This window comes from Synchiropus splendidus, chromosome 17 (genome assembly GCF_027744825.2).
Source record: "Synchiropus splendidus isolate RoL2022-P1 chromosome 17, RoL_Sspl_1.0, whole genome shotgun sequence".
In the NCBI taxonomy this organism is placed as follows: domain Eukaryota; kingdom Metazoa; phylum Chordata; class Actinopteri; order Syngnathiformes; family Callionymidae; genus Synchiropus; species Synchiropus splendidus.
Window position 1 is genome coordinate 17,156,155 of NC_071350.1, and position 14,793 is coordinate 17,170,947.

A 14,793-nucleotide genomic window follows, 5' to 3' on the forward strand; every position below is an offset into this window, starting at 1 on the left:
TGAAATGTCCAACTTTCAACACAGTTTGTTGATGCCACATTAAAAGAAAGTCCTCCCGTATTATAATAAATCTCGTACACTCTACAAGGACAATAAAGGCTATTCTGTTCTATTCAAATATTGTACTGTTATAGTAATATAATACAAAATTAGAATATAATTTTTGGTTCTTTTCATACTGTCTTTCTTTTTGAGCGAGTCAAGAGTCAATTTTAAATTTTTTTGTACTCCAAGTTTTCACGAGAGAAAGCTTTTGCAAAACCTTTGTATTATTTCTGCCATTAAAAAGTAAAATATTATCCTGAGTCTTGACTTTTTAGTCACATTTACTTCATTATTATTGAAGCTATTATTAGCTACCTATTTAGTTTGCTAAAATGATGAGACTTTTCAAAACATTTAAAATATTAAGCAGTTGTTTTTGTGTTTCTCAGTTCATCATTTGTCATTTATTAATTTTCTTCATTTAAAGGCTGGGAATTGATTATGACTAGTGCATCATGAGAGGCATCAACCAACCTTTTTGGGCTGTGGGGAGAAATTGGAGTTCTTAGTGGAAGCCCGTGCTCGCATGAGGAGAACACACCAACTCACATCTGCTTCTATATGCAAATATTTTATCATCACAATTTTATTATTGAAATATTGAGTGACTGTTTTTCATCTTTGGGCTGAGACAGAAGAGAAAAGAGTGAGTCTGTTTGCCGGAAACGTAGTGTGAGATTTGTGTGTGAGTCAGTCATTTAGGAGCCGAGCCTGACAGCAGCTCTGCCGTGGTGTTGTGAGCCGCTCAGACGTCACTGGTAAAATTAGCATGCATGACAGCGAGGAAAATATGTTGAGTGGGAGGACACACTTTCGCATGTACGTGCACCAATAAACACAGGCCGCGTGCGTCACTGCCGGGAGCCTCCGCGGTTTGCAGGAGTGTTGTGATGTAACGACTCTTAGGTGCTGATGCAAAAGGGGCCCGCGTGTTCATGGTGGCGACCGCTCTGTTTACACACGTGGTCTTCGGCGCCGCTCGCGGTGCTGCTGATTGAAGCGGTGGGTGGCATATTGGCTCCTGTGTCTGTTTAATTGCCATTAGGTTGTGTATTAATGAGGCTGTAAAGGGCCGCGCGGACTCGCGGCTTAACAAGATGCTATTTATACTGTCATTACTTATTAAACCTCGTAATAGATCACCTTCAATGTGCCTCAATCAAACATCTGATCCAGGCTAATTGCTAGCTAAAGCTTCGGAGGGAATTTAAAAAAGGGATGTTTTGAATTGTAGCATTAGCTGACAATGTGAAGGGCAGATGGGGTTGATCCTGGAGTATTGTTCTCTGACAGAGGCCATTTGGACTGAAGCGTCGACCCCTCGCTCCCTGGCAACCAACCTCGTCTTCCGTCAATGAAACTCTACATTCAGCTTGCCTTTGTACTACTGGACTTATGATGCCTCCCTACACGTCCCCCTCTCGTGTCGCTTGTTTCATCCTCACCTTACCCAACTTCATCATTTGGCTCCTTTTTCCTCCACTGTTCTCAAGCTGCTGATCGACTCGGGTCTGCTCCAACTTGCCCATCTGTGACCGTAATTAAAAGAAATAAACTGTCAAGTCTTGGATTACAAGCCGAGTTTGGTTTAAGTTGACGGAGGACACACTATCTGGGTTCTATGCCGGAACTTGTCTCAGTGTACAGGGTATCTCAGGGGGTAACATCTCAACTGTCCTGTTTTCTCTTAGAAGTTGGCTCCAAAAATGAAGCAATACTACATTTTAATGTATTACTTTCCAGCTGATATGTCCAACAAAAGTAGCTCTTACTAAGGTGCATGAAGCTTGTTAAGCTTGGAAACAGACTTGTAAGTGAGGACAGGCAAGGCGGAACAGAGGGTTTCCGGACAAACAAGTGGGAAACACATAGCACATGATGGAGGTCGACATGATTTTGGTGGATTTCAGTGTGTTTTTAACAGAAAAATCCTGGAGGAAACATCATAATGACTCATTCCAGTTGGACATATGAAGAGAGGGACCAAGTGAGGACGGCTGCAGAGTGGAGACAGATTTACTTCCCATGATCTAAAGCTAGCGTTTCTATTGTCACCAATTCAGTAAATGTCAGAACGCCCACCTCTGCTTCCTTGTTTCTCTTGTTTCACTTCTTGATTGACTGCGGAACCCTAGGAACCACAGATAAAGACTTTGTTCTTGGGAAACGCTGGTCAAGCTGACAACTGGACCTGGTGCGGACCCGGAGTAAGGTCCTCGAAACGCCACTGGAACTTGTGTAGTCACAAGTTGTACTTTTGAGATTCAAGAGAAAATCAACCGGTCAGAGCAGCTGTAAAGACCTGGGTGAAGCTGAAGTTAGAATTCAGTCCACAATTACATCCGTGAGCAAAAGAGCAGCCCAAAGTGTGAGATAAAGGAAAATCCATCAGTGGTTTGCTAAGGAATAGTTTCCCTCTTCCTTTGAAAGAAATGATAAAAATTGCAATTCTATTTAATTATCTCTTTCAAAGCTGGTGAAGCATCAATAAAATATGGCCATTAAAATTCACACACAGCGTGTGGCCGCCAGAAAACTATGCCAAACTAGTTTGCTAACACATTAACAGCTGGTGCGGATCCAGAGTGGGTTTAAACAATTCATCCAGACTTTGAGCAACACAGGGACATAAATCATCAAAGTCTGCCACATAACAGGAAATGGAAAGGAAATTTACAGCGGGTTGAGCCCTCCGAGTTTCCTCCTTGTCCTGAACATGTTTTATTTCTCCTGCAGGTCAGGTGACATCGTGGTCCAGGTCCCCCATGAATACAGGAACCAGCAGCACGTGGGTCCGCCACCAGCACAAGAAACCTTCAGAGGTAAGTCTCTCCGACCGTCTTTGGACTTTCGCTGCCTTTTGCTCGATGATAGTTCAGATGTGTCGGCTTTTGTGTGACGTTGGCCCCTGATGTGCCCTTTTATGTCCCGCTGCGAGTATTGATTTCTATTCCACTGGTGTGGAAATACACAAAAGAAAGGAGTAGAATACAGAAGAAAAGCTTCTTATATAGAAAGCAGCTGGTTATTGATATATTGTCAGCGAACAGCCACAAGCTTGTCTAATCCTCTTGTACATGGCAGCCCATGTGCCTTCCTTCACTGCCTCAGCCGCCAGTCTGGACCAGGGGTGTCAAACTGGATCACAGGGGATATGGAATTGGATTCAAACCATTGCCACTTTTCTCTGTCATAAGAGCTTCGACTCTTGCTGTGCAATATGAGACTCATGTGGTGAGGTTTCCTTTCAAAATGTTTTCTGGATTTCAACCCTGTTTTTAACTGATAGTGTCTCAGGATTTTGTTCTCAAGTGGGGGTAGGGTTGGAGTGTGAGGTCGTGCGGCACCTTCAGTTCTGGATGAAGATAGAGCTGAGCCAAAAGGCTCACCGTTGCACCATTGAACATTTAGAGTGTCTCAATGTCTGGTAGAGAGTTCTGGGCACGCTCGATTGGGCGGAGGTTCCGGGTCGGACCGGTACACACGCTTCGATGTCCTCCGAGAGGCTGAAGGAGGCGTCCCTTTCCCCATGATCCAACCAGCTCCCTGCACCTCGTACACCAGGTCTGTCTGCATGTGGGTCGCGGGTCATTCTTATTGAGCCCGTAGATCACAAGAAACGAAACTTGATTTTACCACTGTTCTCGGATTAAATTCCCACTAATTTTGCAAAAACACACACCTTCCGGCGCCGCGACGAAGCTGGTGATTCTGAGCTGTGACCCTCACACACTCATAAAAGAGTAATAGAACTAATTCTTCTTGTTGAATCACGGCGCATCAGACAGTAACAGTCACGTGGAACGTAGAATTAAAGCACAAATCTTGCTTTGGGTTTCAGCCAATCCAGCTTGAGTTACCTGTGTCTGTACTTTAGAGCTGCTGTAGCTCACAAGTCCGACTTAAATGATGGCAAACTAAGTTTAGATTTTTCTCTCCAGTTTGATGATAACTTCCATAGCTCTTTTTGGCAGCGTGAGTGGAGGGCTTGGCTGAAGACGTGCTCCACAGCCGCACACATTTCCCACCGTTTTGACACCTACTTGACCTCATGTTTCATCCTCTTCACACTTGGGCACCAACCTGCCATCATGTCCTCATCATCTGCATTAGCTTGAGATGAACTGTCGCCTGCTCGAAACGCTCAACAACAAATTAGAAAACGATTCTCGCTCCAGCTCATCCCCGAAAGCCAAAATGGCTTTTCGAACCGAATCCCTCATCCAGACGTGTCTCTTGATACAGCCGTCTGCGTCACCGCAGCTAAATCAACCCGGCGCAGGGATGACACGGATGGGTTGGCTTGAGTGCCGGTTCTGAGCGTACACATGGTCATAATGAACCATCCCGCGGGCTCTCAAATGACCACCCTGGGGATGAATCTGGCATCATTCCGCTGGAAAACGGCAGCAGCAGCGCTGCGCTCCTCCCACTCTGCCCAGTGAAGTGGGTTCAAAAGTGTCTTGTCTCTTCCTTTTTGAAGAGTTTCCCTCCGAAAATAACCGCCATCTGGAATCAACTTCAGGGAGATTATGGCTGATTTTGGTAACCCCATCAGAGCAGGTACCAACCTCTTAACATGCGCCTCGAACTGGCCCGGCGAATTAATCCAATTTTAGAAGGTAATCTTGGTTCCACTTGCCTCCACCGACCTGCCAAAATAGGATTTATAATGAGCACACAATGTTTCTTTTCAAGAATTTCGGAGCCAACTGTGATGAAAAAGTCTGCAACCCTCTGCAGTCATCAGCAGAGCATCTGTCATGGTTGTGCTTCCTCCCTTCAACCCCGGCTAACCACACACCGTTGGAAGGTTCTGTCAGCAGTCGTTCTCCCGGCAATTACGACCGTGACTCGGGTCCTAGAAGTTGCGGGCCACTCTCCCTTTGTGGGCCTTCCTGCCTTGCTCCAGGGCACATGGCGGTGGATGACTCGAAGTGGAGTAGCTGCTATTTTTCAGTGAGTGACAAGTGGAGTGGAGAGAGAAAGTGATGGCTGGCGGATTCTTCTTTCACATATATTTTTCATCACTTCTAACTGAACTGAGGCGGTAGGGAATTTAGAATTCAGTGTACTCAGTCAGGGATTCCACTTTTATTCCAGTCGCTCAGTCAAGTGTTGTCCAGTGATAGGCTCTGAAGACGTTGGCATGGGTTTCCTCCCCAGTCGAAAAACCATTTCAGGACAGTGGGTGACAGTGCATAATATGTTGGTGTGTGTGAGTGAGCGGTTGAGACGTTTCCAGAGTGTCTCACCCTTCAACACTGGGTTGAATTTTCGGCCGACCCCTCTTAGCACTCGTGTCATCTTCCTGGCGTTTAAATGTTCAGTTGTGATGATACTTTTTAGCAAATAAATTAACGGAAACGACAGAGTTTGTGGGTGTTTTGGGTTACAATTGATGCCCTTAGTTTCTAGCATGTCTGTGGGACCTTGGCCCTCAGGAGGTAGATTCTGCATATTTAAAATATTTAATAATATTTGCATATTAAATGTCCAATAATGAGCCGGGTCGAGACCAAAGTGTGGTGATACAAACATGAATAATCGAATGTTTATCATGTTAGAAAATTAGTTGGAAAGCAGTCTAACTTGAGTCAGATACCAGTTGTTGAGCGTTGTTTCACTTTTTTCACTTGAAACCTAGTGTGAGAGAGACTACCAAGCTGCTCAGCACCACCCAGACTCGCTCAAAACCCCTACTCAGGAGTGAACTTTGCAAGGGGTTTCAGTTTTAGCATCTCAGTTTGCTTGTTCACGTCATTTTAGAGTTCTTACCATGTTACGGAATGTAAAAAATATTTTTGACCCAGGTCTTCAATAGTATTGCTCACAAATGCAACGTTGATTTTCATCCTCCTCATCATCATAACTTCAATAGATTTTTTGGGAGCTCCTGGAAAACCTCTCAGGTGGCACCGTGAATGCCGCGCCGATCCTCTCTTTGTGTAATTGATGGTAATAAAACCTTGAAATAGACGGACGAATGGAAGGAGATGAAGAGGCCGCCAGACACTTTGATGGCTTTCAAGTTCAGCCATTCAGAAACAATTCTGCTGTCCCTCTTCATTTGTTGCTAATTGAAGGCTCCAGTCGACTGCGCCGGGAAGTCCAGCCGCTGCGCTCGATACATCCACATGTTAATTGGTCATATTTGTAAAGTGCTGCTGTTCCTTTCATTTTCCAGAAGAATGAGGCGATAAAAGGGAAACGTCTATTTTAAAAATGGTGTCAGTTTGGCATCTCCATTAAACAGCCACTTGTCTCAGCTCTTCTGATAACATTCGGAAAAACATTAAGCTGTTGGTGTCAACTGGTGGCAAAATGGAATGGCAATAAAGGCTGCTGTAGATTTGTAGAAGTCGGTGAAGGCGACCAGAACACTCACACCGCGTGAGGTGTGGTGTCCGCTGCTAATGACCACGTAGCTTTTTCTAAATTTGTGCGAGTCTTTCTCCGGCTTTGACTTGACTCAGAAGTGGTTTTGAGGGCTCAACTCGGTGGAAGGAGGATACACTTCCTCACTCAAAGCACCTCAGTCTTTGAGGAAAAGTGAAGTGGAAAGATGTTCTGAAGTTATTCAAAAACAGATGGTTGTTTTATGGTGGCCACGAGTTGTGCACGATAGAGGACAAATGTAGGAACATGCTGGTGATGTCAGTATGAAATGAAAAATTGAGTTTATTTGATGCTGCTTTTCTGCTTTGACCAAGGAATCCTTGAATTCTCTGCGATTATGGGTCGAGGAGGTACCATCGAAGGAGGCTTTTGGACTGGGCCAGGATGAGAAGACAAAAGTACTTTTAACGTTGAAGTTTTAAAATTAATCTCAAAGATTACGTCTTACGTCTCAATTGTAGTTCATAGTTTTTCAAGTCAAGTAGTTACATAGAAAGAAACCACGGGAGGTGAAGAGAAAAATGCAGGCCAGGGTGGCAACTGGCTGACCTGTAATTACACATGTACAACTGTGATGACTTGATCTGTTTACAGAGAAATTAAAGCTATTTATTTTGTATATATTTTACATTCCTGCCAACGTGTCTGGTAAACCTCTCATGCGCACTCTTTGCCTCCAGCTGTGGAATAGAACCGTCAGTTCTGCTCACCCGAGGCGAGAAACACTCTCAGCAGGAAGCGAGACAAAACTGTTTCTGGTTGAAGCTTTTGTAAAAAAAAAAAAAAAGCAGAATAATTGTGCCAAATAATCGCCCGGTCGATTACGACTTTAGACTTCACACGTCAGGACAAAGGTGCGTCTTGGATTCCAGCTGTCGACGGAGCCTCCAAACATTCTTCATCCCTCAAATATGCGACACGTGGTTAGAACACAGTAATCTCAGGAAGATAGAGATGCTTGGTGCGTGTTGTGGAAGAAGCTGAGGAGAAGCTGTTTTCACTACGAGACGCTTAAATCTTTTTTATTTTCAGTTTTCCCTGCAGATCTGTAAGAAAGATCCTGACATTAATATCAGCTGCCTGTTTGATAATCTGGCGCTTTCCACTGGGAGCCTTTATGGAGGTAATACCCCTGAGTCCGAAGCGTCAGGCAGCAGAGATATACACCCCGCATTTATCCAGTTAAAGCTTTCGGTTTTGTCAGTGTTGTCAGTGACCTGCACAAAGCCTGACACTGCATTATCATTTCTAAATGTCAGACTGAGTTAGGTCCCCGGGAATCAAAGGGAAGGCTTCGCCGACATTCAAAAACTAAACTTGTTTTGAAGCCGAACCTGCTGAGTGACTGGATTTCACGGTCAAAACAATTCCTCTAACTGATGGCTTTAGTTTCAGTGGACAGTGCTAATAATTTCACTATGGGTGAGGATTGTGTTTTGTTTAAAAGGTTATTGTAAAAAATATGACAAAAAACGACAAACCAAATGAAGTAAATCAATGTTATGATTGATAAGAATCGTGTCCAGTCAGCATGCTGAGACTCAGTCGCAGGATGTGATGCCTCGCCTCAGTGAAAGTTGCCACAAACACCAACAAACCAACAGTCTGATAGGTGAGTGTGATTTGTTTTATTTTAGTATCGGACTGTGACTCTGGTTTGCTGTCAATCATGGCAGATTCAGAACACAGCAACCTCTGGTGGTCAAGGAGGAGAGGTGTTTAATGGAGAAACAGCTTTCATTGCTTGACTTCCTGTTCTGCTGGAAGCCTTCGTACACAACACAGATGCAGTTGGTAGATACTGAGGGTACAATACTCGCGCCCCACACCCGCAAACACCCTGGTTGGTAACTCACGAGTTTGAACAGTAGCAGCTTTACGACCTGAAGTCAAACCATTCCATTCCAAGGTGGAAACATCGGCCTCTCGAAATGAGCTTGTCTCATCAGGTGATCTGTGATTTGTCGTCCCACTTCCTCCTTTTCTCTTGAAAGGTCTGAGCTCATTCTGGATTCTGCCTGATGCTAAAAACCCTGGCTACCAGCTGAGCAGCAGAAGACTCACACACGTGGCACCACATTAATCATGTAGCCACTTCTGTTTTTTTTTTTTTTAATCGTCGCCAACCATAACCAAACTAGGTCATCTGCACCCCCACCAACCGGTTGTTTGCCAGGCCGCCATACCACAAATGCTGCTTCCACTGGTCTCTGCGGGGGGATGTTTGACTCATTATTCTGCATCTTAAGTCTCTTTCAGTCATTCTTGTCACTGACCCAGTTTTTTAACCTTCATTTTTCAAGCCTGCTTCTCCCTGGCTTGTCTTTCGAGAGCGCCTCCTTTCATATTCATGATTTCACCCACCTTTACATCACAGCTTTCCTCCCAGGGCTGATTTAGCCGGCGATCACAACTCTACATATTTGAACAAGTTCTTTTCCCAGCGTCGGTATTGAAATTGGCTTTGGCGCATGTGCTCTACATTTATCTGATAAGTGGCTGCTATTAGCTCAACAGACGTTCGCTGGAATAGTTGCTAGTCAGAATCTGGTTCAATCATTTGCTTTAGTATTTATCATACCTGTTTGTAAGAATGTGTAAAGTTCTGTTTTTGCGGTTACATTTTGTTGATGTGAGATGTCTTGATGTTTTGTGAAGCTAATGAAGCTGCGTGAGTCTCGCCAAAAACATCAACATCTGTTGCCTTGTTGTCAACTGCCTTTTCTTCAGGGAGAGTAATAGATAATAATAATAGCTAGTAATAGCTAGCTAATGATGGATGGATGATGGATGGATAGATAGATAGATAGTAATAAATAGGTAGACAGATAGATAGATGGACGGACGGATAGACAGATGGACAGATAGATAGATAGATAGATAGCTAGGTAGTGAACTACCTAGCTAGCTAATAATAGCTAGCAATAAAAAACAAAAACGTTTTTTACGGAATCCATTGCCATACAGTATCACATCGGTATCCATATATCTGGAATGAATATCAAGATCATTGTTCAGCCCTAGTCCTTACCTCACCCCTTCTCTTTGAACGTCACGTGGGAGGAGAAACATTAGACTGATGCCTTTGCGTTAGCAAGCAGTGCTGAAGACAAACTTTTGCACTGGATGTCTAACTCCACCTGATGGTAGTACTGACAATGTGTTGATGTTTTGGGTTGTTTGCTGTGACTGAATCGTGATCCACTCTTGTCTTTCTCCAGACATGTTCTGTTTTTTTTATAGTCCCGGTGTTTCTTCCTGCGTCTAAACTATTTTATTGATGTTCCCCCCAATACACTTGACCAGTTCATGCCCTCTTTTTACCCCTTAGATTTGTTTTGGATCATTTCAGAATTGATTACCTTTTTGAAAAGTCAGCGTTAATTGTGATAAAATGCGAGAAGAGGAGCCCCTCAGTACAAGCCCTTGTAATTTCACCCCCATGTTCTCGCGTCCCGCCGTTGATATTTCAATTGACCTTTGTGGACTCGCCGAACGGATCCTCATTTTGTTTTTCATTTTCCTCGTCTGTTCCTCCATCTTTCTTCCTAAATGCGCGAGTGGAGGGCAAATGGTTCCTTGAAGCGGCCAAGAATCACATCTGTTCCACGGGCAGTCAGAGCCTCATTGAAGGAGGAACAAAGCTTAATTGCATGACCTTTAAGTGAAACGTTGGCAATCAGCCTGCCCTTGGCCTGGCTGAGGTGTGTGGGGGCGGCCGTCACCCCTCCTATTATCCAGGCCGGGGACTTGTGATGAAGATTCCATGCTCAGAAAGACCTCAGAAAGAACTTGTTCAGTCGTCTTGTCGTGTGCTAATGAGGGCCTGAAATTGTCGGCTGAGTGCCTTTTCAGCTCTCGGCAGGACAAAGTCAGTGGAAGAGCGGCGGATGTGACATTTCACATCCTGGAGGGTGAGGGCACGGAGAAAAGGCACCAGAGGAAATCCCATTCAGCGCTATCAAACCCTTTGTGTGTTTGTGAAGTGGCAAATCGGTACAGGCTGTTGATATGAGCGATTTAGTTTTCGGAGATGAAGCGTCTTCAATAGCTGCGACTCTCTCCACTCTCGCTTTTATCACCTCCTTCCTCCCTCTCATCCGTCCCGAGCTACGGCGGGATGTAGCCGAGCTCTGAAAGGTTCTTCAGGCCTCGAGCCCCACTTGACGTCAGTTCTAAAGCTACTCCGCCGAGGAGCAAGCTGCTGTCGGAACACGGTGCGAGTGGTGAATACGAATTGTGAAGTAGCTGAGCCTCAAAATCAAAAGTGGGCTGGTCTTTGAATCAGTCCGTTTTACTTGTCATTTTTTTTCCTACTCTTGCTGCTTGCAGACAATGAGATGTACTTGTTTTAGGGCTGAGACGTGGGTGTCTCTTCAATCTAGTCATTAATAGGAATGTAGCCCCAGGCCAGATCCACGACATGCTGGAGAAGCTGGAACTGGAGGCAAGTGAGGGCCTCTTTGATAAGACTGCTGCCCCCTTGAGGTTCACCCGGGAAAGGTGGTGTGTCTCCTGGTGGGGGAGCTGCTCATTCAAGTGGCAGAGTTGAAGTGTCTTGAGTATCATAAAGTTTATGCAGAGGGGAATCACTAGTCAATGCAGAATTTGAAGAAGAAGCTTGTTGCTACGTCCGCTGTTGTTGTTGAGATGAGGATGGTCGAGGCGCATTTTGATGAATGCCTTGTTGGCTTGCAGCAGCCAGTTGAAATAGATCCTGTCAGACCCCTTGGACGCTAGTGAGGGCTTCCATGTATTCCAAATTCTTCTTCTTCCCACTTCTCCTCAGTTCTCGTAGCTCTGAGATGCTCATCTGACCGGCTGTGGAGGCGGAGCCATATTGTAGCCATTGACCACTGTGATTGGTTAGTTGGACTGCGAAGCATCATGGGAACTAATATCATTGACAGCTGAACGTTGTCACACATCCTCACTCCCATGGCGTCATATATTTGCGTTGGGATAGTGGACTTTTCTGTCCTATAGTGCCTTCGGCGTTGCATTTGGACACATCAGGTTATCAATTGAAGGATATCTTGTTGGTGCAGCATGTCACGTAAAAGACGACGCTCCTTTTCGTTCTACATGTAACATGCGAATTGCTATTTAAAGCCACACAAATGGCCGCACGTTTCAGTCACGGTGACTCTTTGTAAGTAGGGTAGCATTCTAAATACTGGCATCCAGTGCAAATCATTGAAGAGAGCTTCCGAACGTCTCCCCCACACCTTTTGCATCCCCCTCGTCCCCGGCGTCCAATACTCCTTGTGCATCGAGTTGTATTCACAGAAGTTTAAATGTCTCTCATGGAATTTGATTTTAAAATATGCAGGTTTTTTCTTTAGCTCTCTCAGTCAAAACGGTTCCCGACCCGTGATCTAGGAGGTGGTCCCAGGACAGACCCAGCCCCAATGCCTTGGTATTTTTTCTGAAGCTGAAGAGGGAAGTCGGGGCCTCCATTGCAACCCAACCTCAGATAAGAAAGTAAATGGTTTGTCTGGGACATTTTCCACTTTATTTGATTCAGTATTGGTTAATGTTGCGTATCGTTCACAGGACATTGCTATATCAATACCGTGGACGGTAATGTCGGATGATCACACAGGGGTCTCTCATGCTGATGACAGAGCTGTGTATTGACAGGAAGTGGTGACGAATCGCTCAGATAGATAGATGTTATGAAAAATGTCATGAATATTTACCGCAGCAACATCTGGAGTGTGTGCTAATCTTCTCCGGATTATAACGTCTGACACTTTCTTGGCTGACACGGACTTGTCTGTAACGTTGCCTGAGAGAAGATTTTCCATCTTCTGTTTTCAATTTATGGCTTTTGATGAACTTGGGGAACTTTGAAGGAATGAAGAAGCGGGGAGACTGAGGTTTGAGAATAATAGCTGCCATCCAGCGACTTCCATTCACTCTACTCTCTGTTCGCCTTCAATTTTCGGCACCATTTGACCCAGACTGACTGAGGGTTTTTGTGTTATCACCTCTCATGTGTCACTTGAATCTGTCTTTGCCTTTGCTAACCTGGAGTGCTGAGATAAAAGACGCAGGAGTCTTTGTTCGTGCTCCTTTGGACAAATAAGCAGAGGAGGAGCTCAGAGAAGTGATAACAAGCGTACGACCGCTCTCGCCAACCCCCCTTTCCTCTGACTCGTACACACGCGCAGGCAATCATTAGACGCCCATCCCTGCGCTGTGATGTGGCGACTAAAATTAGCCTCTCCTCTCCGTGAGTTGACATCTGCCATGACGCAGTGTGCCGGGCCAGGTAGCCATGGCGTCCCAGAAGAGGACAGAAAATAGCTCCCCCTCACTTTCTGTGGTCTCTCAGGTGTCTCCAACTGCTTTTCATCACCGTTTCCGTGGGCAAACAGTGTCACTTTATCCACTACTTGCCACTGTAGGAACCCTATGAACCCGCGGTGTTCCCTAGCTAGAAGTAACCGGTTAAACCTGACTACTCACTGCAAGCTCCTTTCGAATTCAAGGGACTTCTACTCCGCTTCTGTGATTTGCGCTGTTGTCAAGACCGTTTCAATGCCGCATGCAGAGACCAAGACCAAGATCAAGACCATATTCCTGTTGAGTCACTGAGGATTCAAACCTTCTGAATGTTTTCATCCGGCTGGAAATCGTCAAAAATGATGGGATCATATCGAGAGTGTTGAGCGTTCCATTATGGCCGCTGACCCTCTTGTGATGTTTCCCTGTTCATTCGATGTGAGATCACAGAAGGCTTGAGCCTGCTCTGTAGATCCTGGCTGAAGCAGGCACCGAAATCATACTTGACCATAGAAAATGTGGGCCATGGCCCTGTAGAACAGGGTCAGGAAAAGGGCCATTAACACGGAAAGAAAGATACCTGAAAGAAAGTGTTTATTTACTCTCATAGCAGAGCATTGTTACTGATGTCCATCTATAGTTTGAGTTTCTAGCTTGAGTCAGAGCCAAAATGAAATGCAGACACTTGAACCACGAAGCCATTAAGAAAATTCCGACACCTCTTAGTCAGCTTGTTTGAACGCGGAATGATGCAGTTTTCCGGTCTGCCTAAATTTGTGGACAGACACGGACCATATCTCTGGCCATCTGCAGAGTTGTGATAGATTAACGCTGTCTGCCTCCCCCCGAGCCAAACACAACACAAACCACAGACTGTCGAAGGCTGACATTTCATTGCAGGAAATAACTCGGCCGATATCAGGACTTGCAGACAAGCTTATATGAAAGCCAGCTAACATCCAAAATGAGTTTGGAATGCTTCAGAGCGACGTGACCACAGATGCAGAGTGCGGTAAAGGAAAGCGGAGATTGTTAACTTGATTTCTTGTTTGACAGAATGTTGTCCAACTTTCTGTCCAAGTTGCTTTGGGAGAAAGAATATGAGGAGCCGTTACATTATGACCACCTGTCTGACATGGTGACATGACTTCTGTCAAGGCAGGGGACAAGATTGTCCCATAAGGAGTTTATCTGTAGTCCTGCTAGAAAGTAGTGTGACGCTCACCTCGCCTACCGTACCTTCCAAGGTACACACATGCTATTGTTCTACAGCGATTCAAATAAACTCACTGGATTGCGTTGTCAAACTCTTGATGCTAATGTGGGGCGAATGCTTAAATGAAACTTGATGCTGCCTGTCTTATCCATCACAAACTGGGTTGGGAGTACAGGGCTTGACCTCTGATTCCTCTCAAGAACCACTTAGTCTTTCTCCACACTTGTTTGCACTTTCAATAGAACTAGAGGTGCTGAATATTTGGTTGTTTATACCAAATGTCTGGCCATATCTCAACGTTGATCCTATTGCCAATGGTATTTCAAACTCTGGGGCTGTCTAGGCTCAAAGGTGGGAGGGTATATGAATTCCCTATTTGGTGGTGGGGTCAGAACTATAGCCTGTCAGTCTGGATTTTGGTCTGTCCATTTTTTATTCTCGTTCCTCATGGACATGGTTCCTGACACCATCCATCCATCCATCCATCCCTTCTGAGAGGCCCAGATCTTCCCTCCCCAGAAACTTATTCCAGTTCTTCTGGGGAATACCAAGGTGCTCCATGGCTTCCTGAGAGAAATACAGTAGTCTCCCCATGTGCCCTGGGCCTCCTCCCATTTAGCCAAATATACCTCACAAGGGAGGCGTCCAAGACGCATCCTATATAATATGCATGAGCCGCCTCAACCAAACATCTTTCCACCACCGGTCAACAGGGCATTCCACCCTCTTCCCAGCGAGAACCATGGTCTCTGATTAAGAGAAGCTGTTTTTAATCCCCACTGCCTCACATTCTCAAAGTCTTAAAGACTTTTGGACAAAAAAAAAAAGTTTCTATAGTGTCA

The 14,793-nt window shown here is 45.1% G+C and overlaps 1 protein-coding gene across 3 annotated transcripts in view; it reads left to right on the forward strand.

Annotated features, from left to right (window-relative positions):
* Nucleotides 1-14,793, forward strand: part of jade2 (jade family PHD finger 2) — a 117,675-nt gene that overhangs the window by 23,553 nt on the left and 79,329 nt on the right. For all 3 annotated transcript variants that reach the window (XM_053846294.1, XM_053846293.1, XM_053846295.1), the window contains exon 3: nt 2,782-2,867. In XM_053846294.1, coding sequence (XP_053702269.1) covers nt 2,782-2,867 — 86 coding nt within the window. The remainder of the gene's footprint in view (nt 1-2,781; nt 2,868-14,793) is intronic.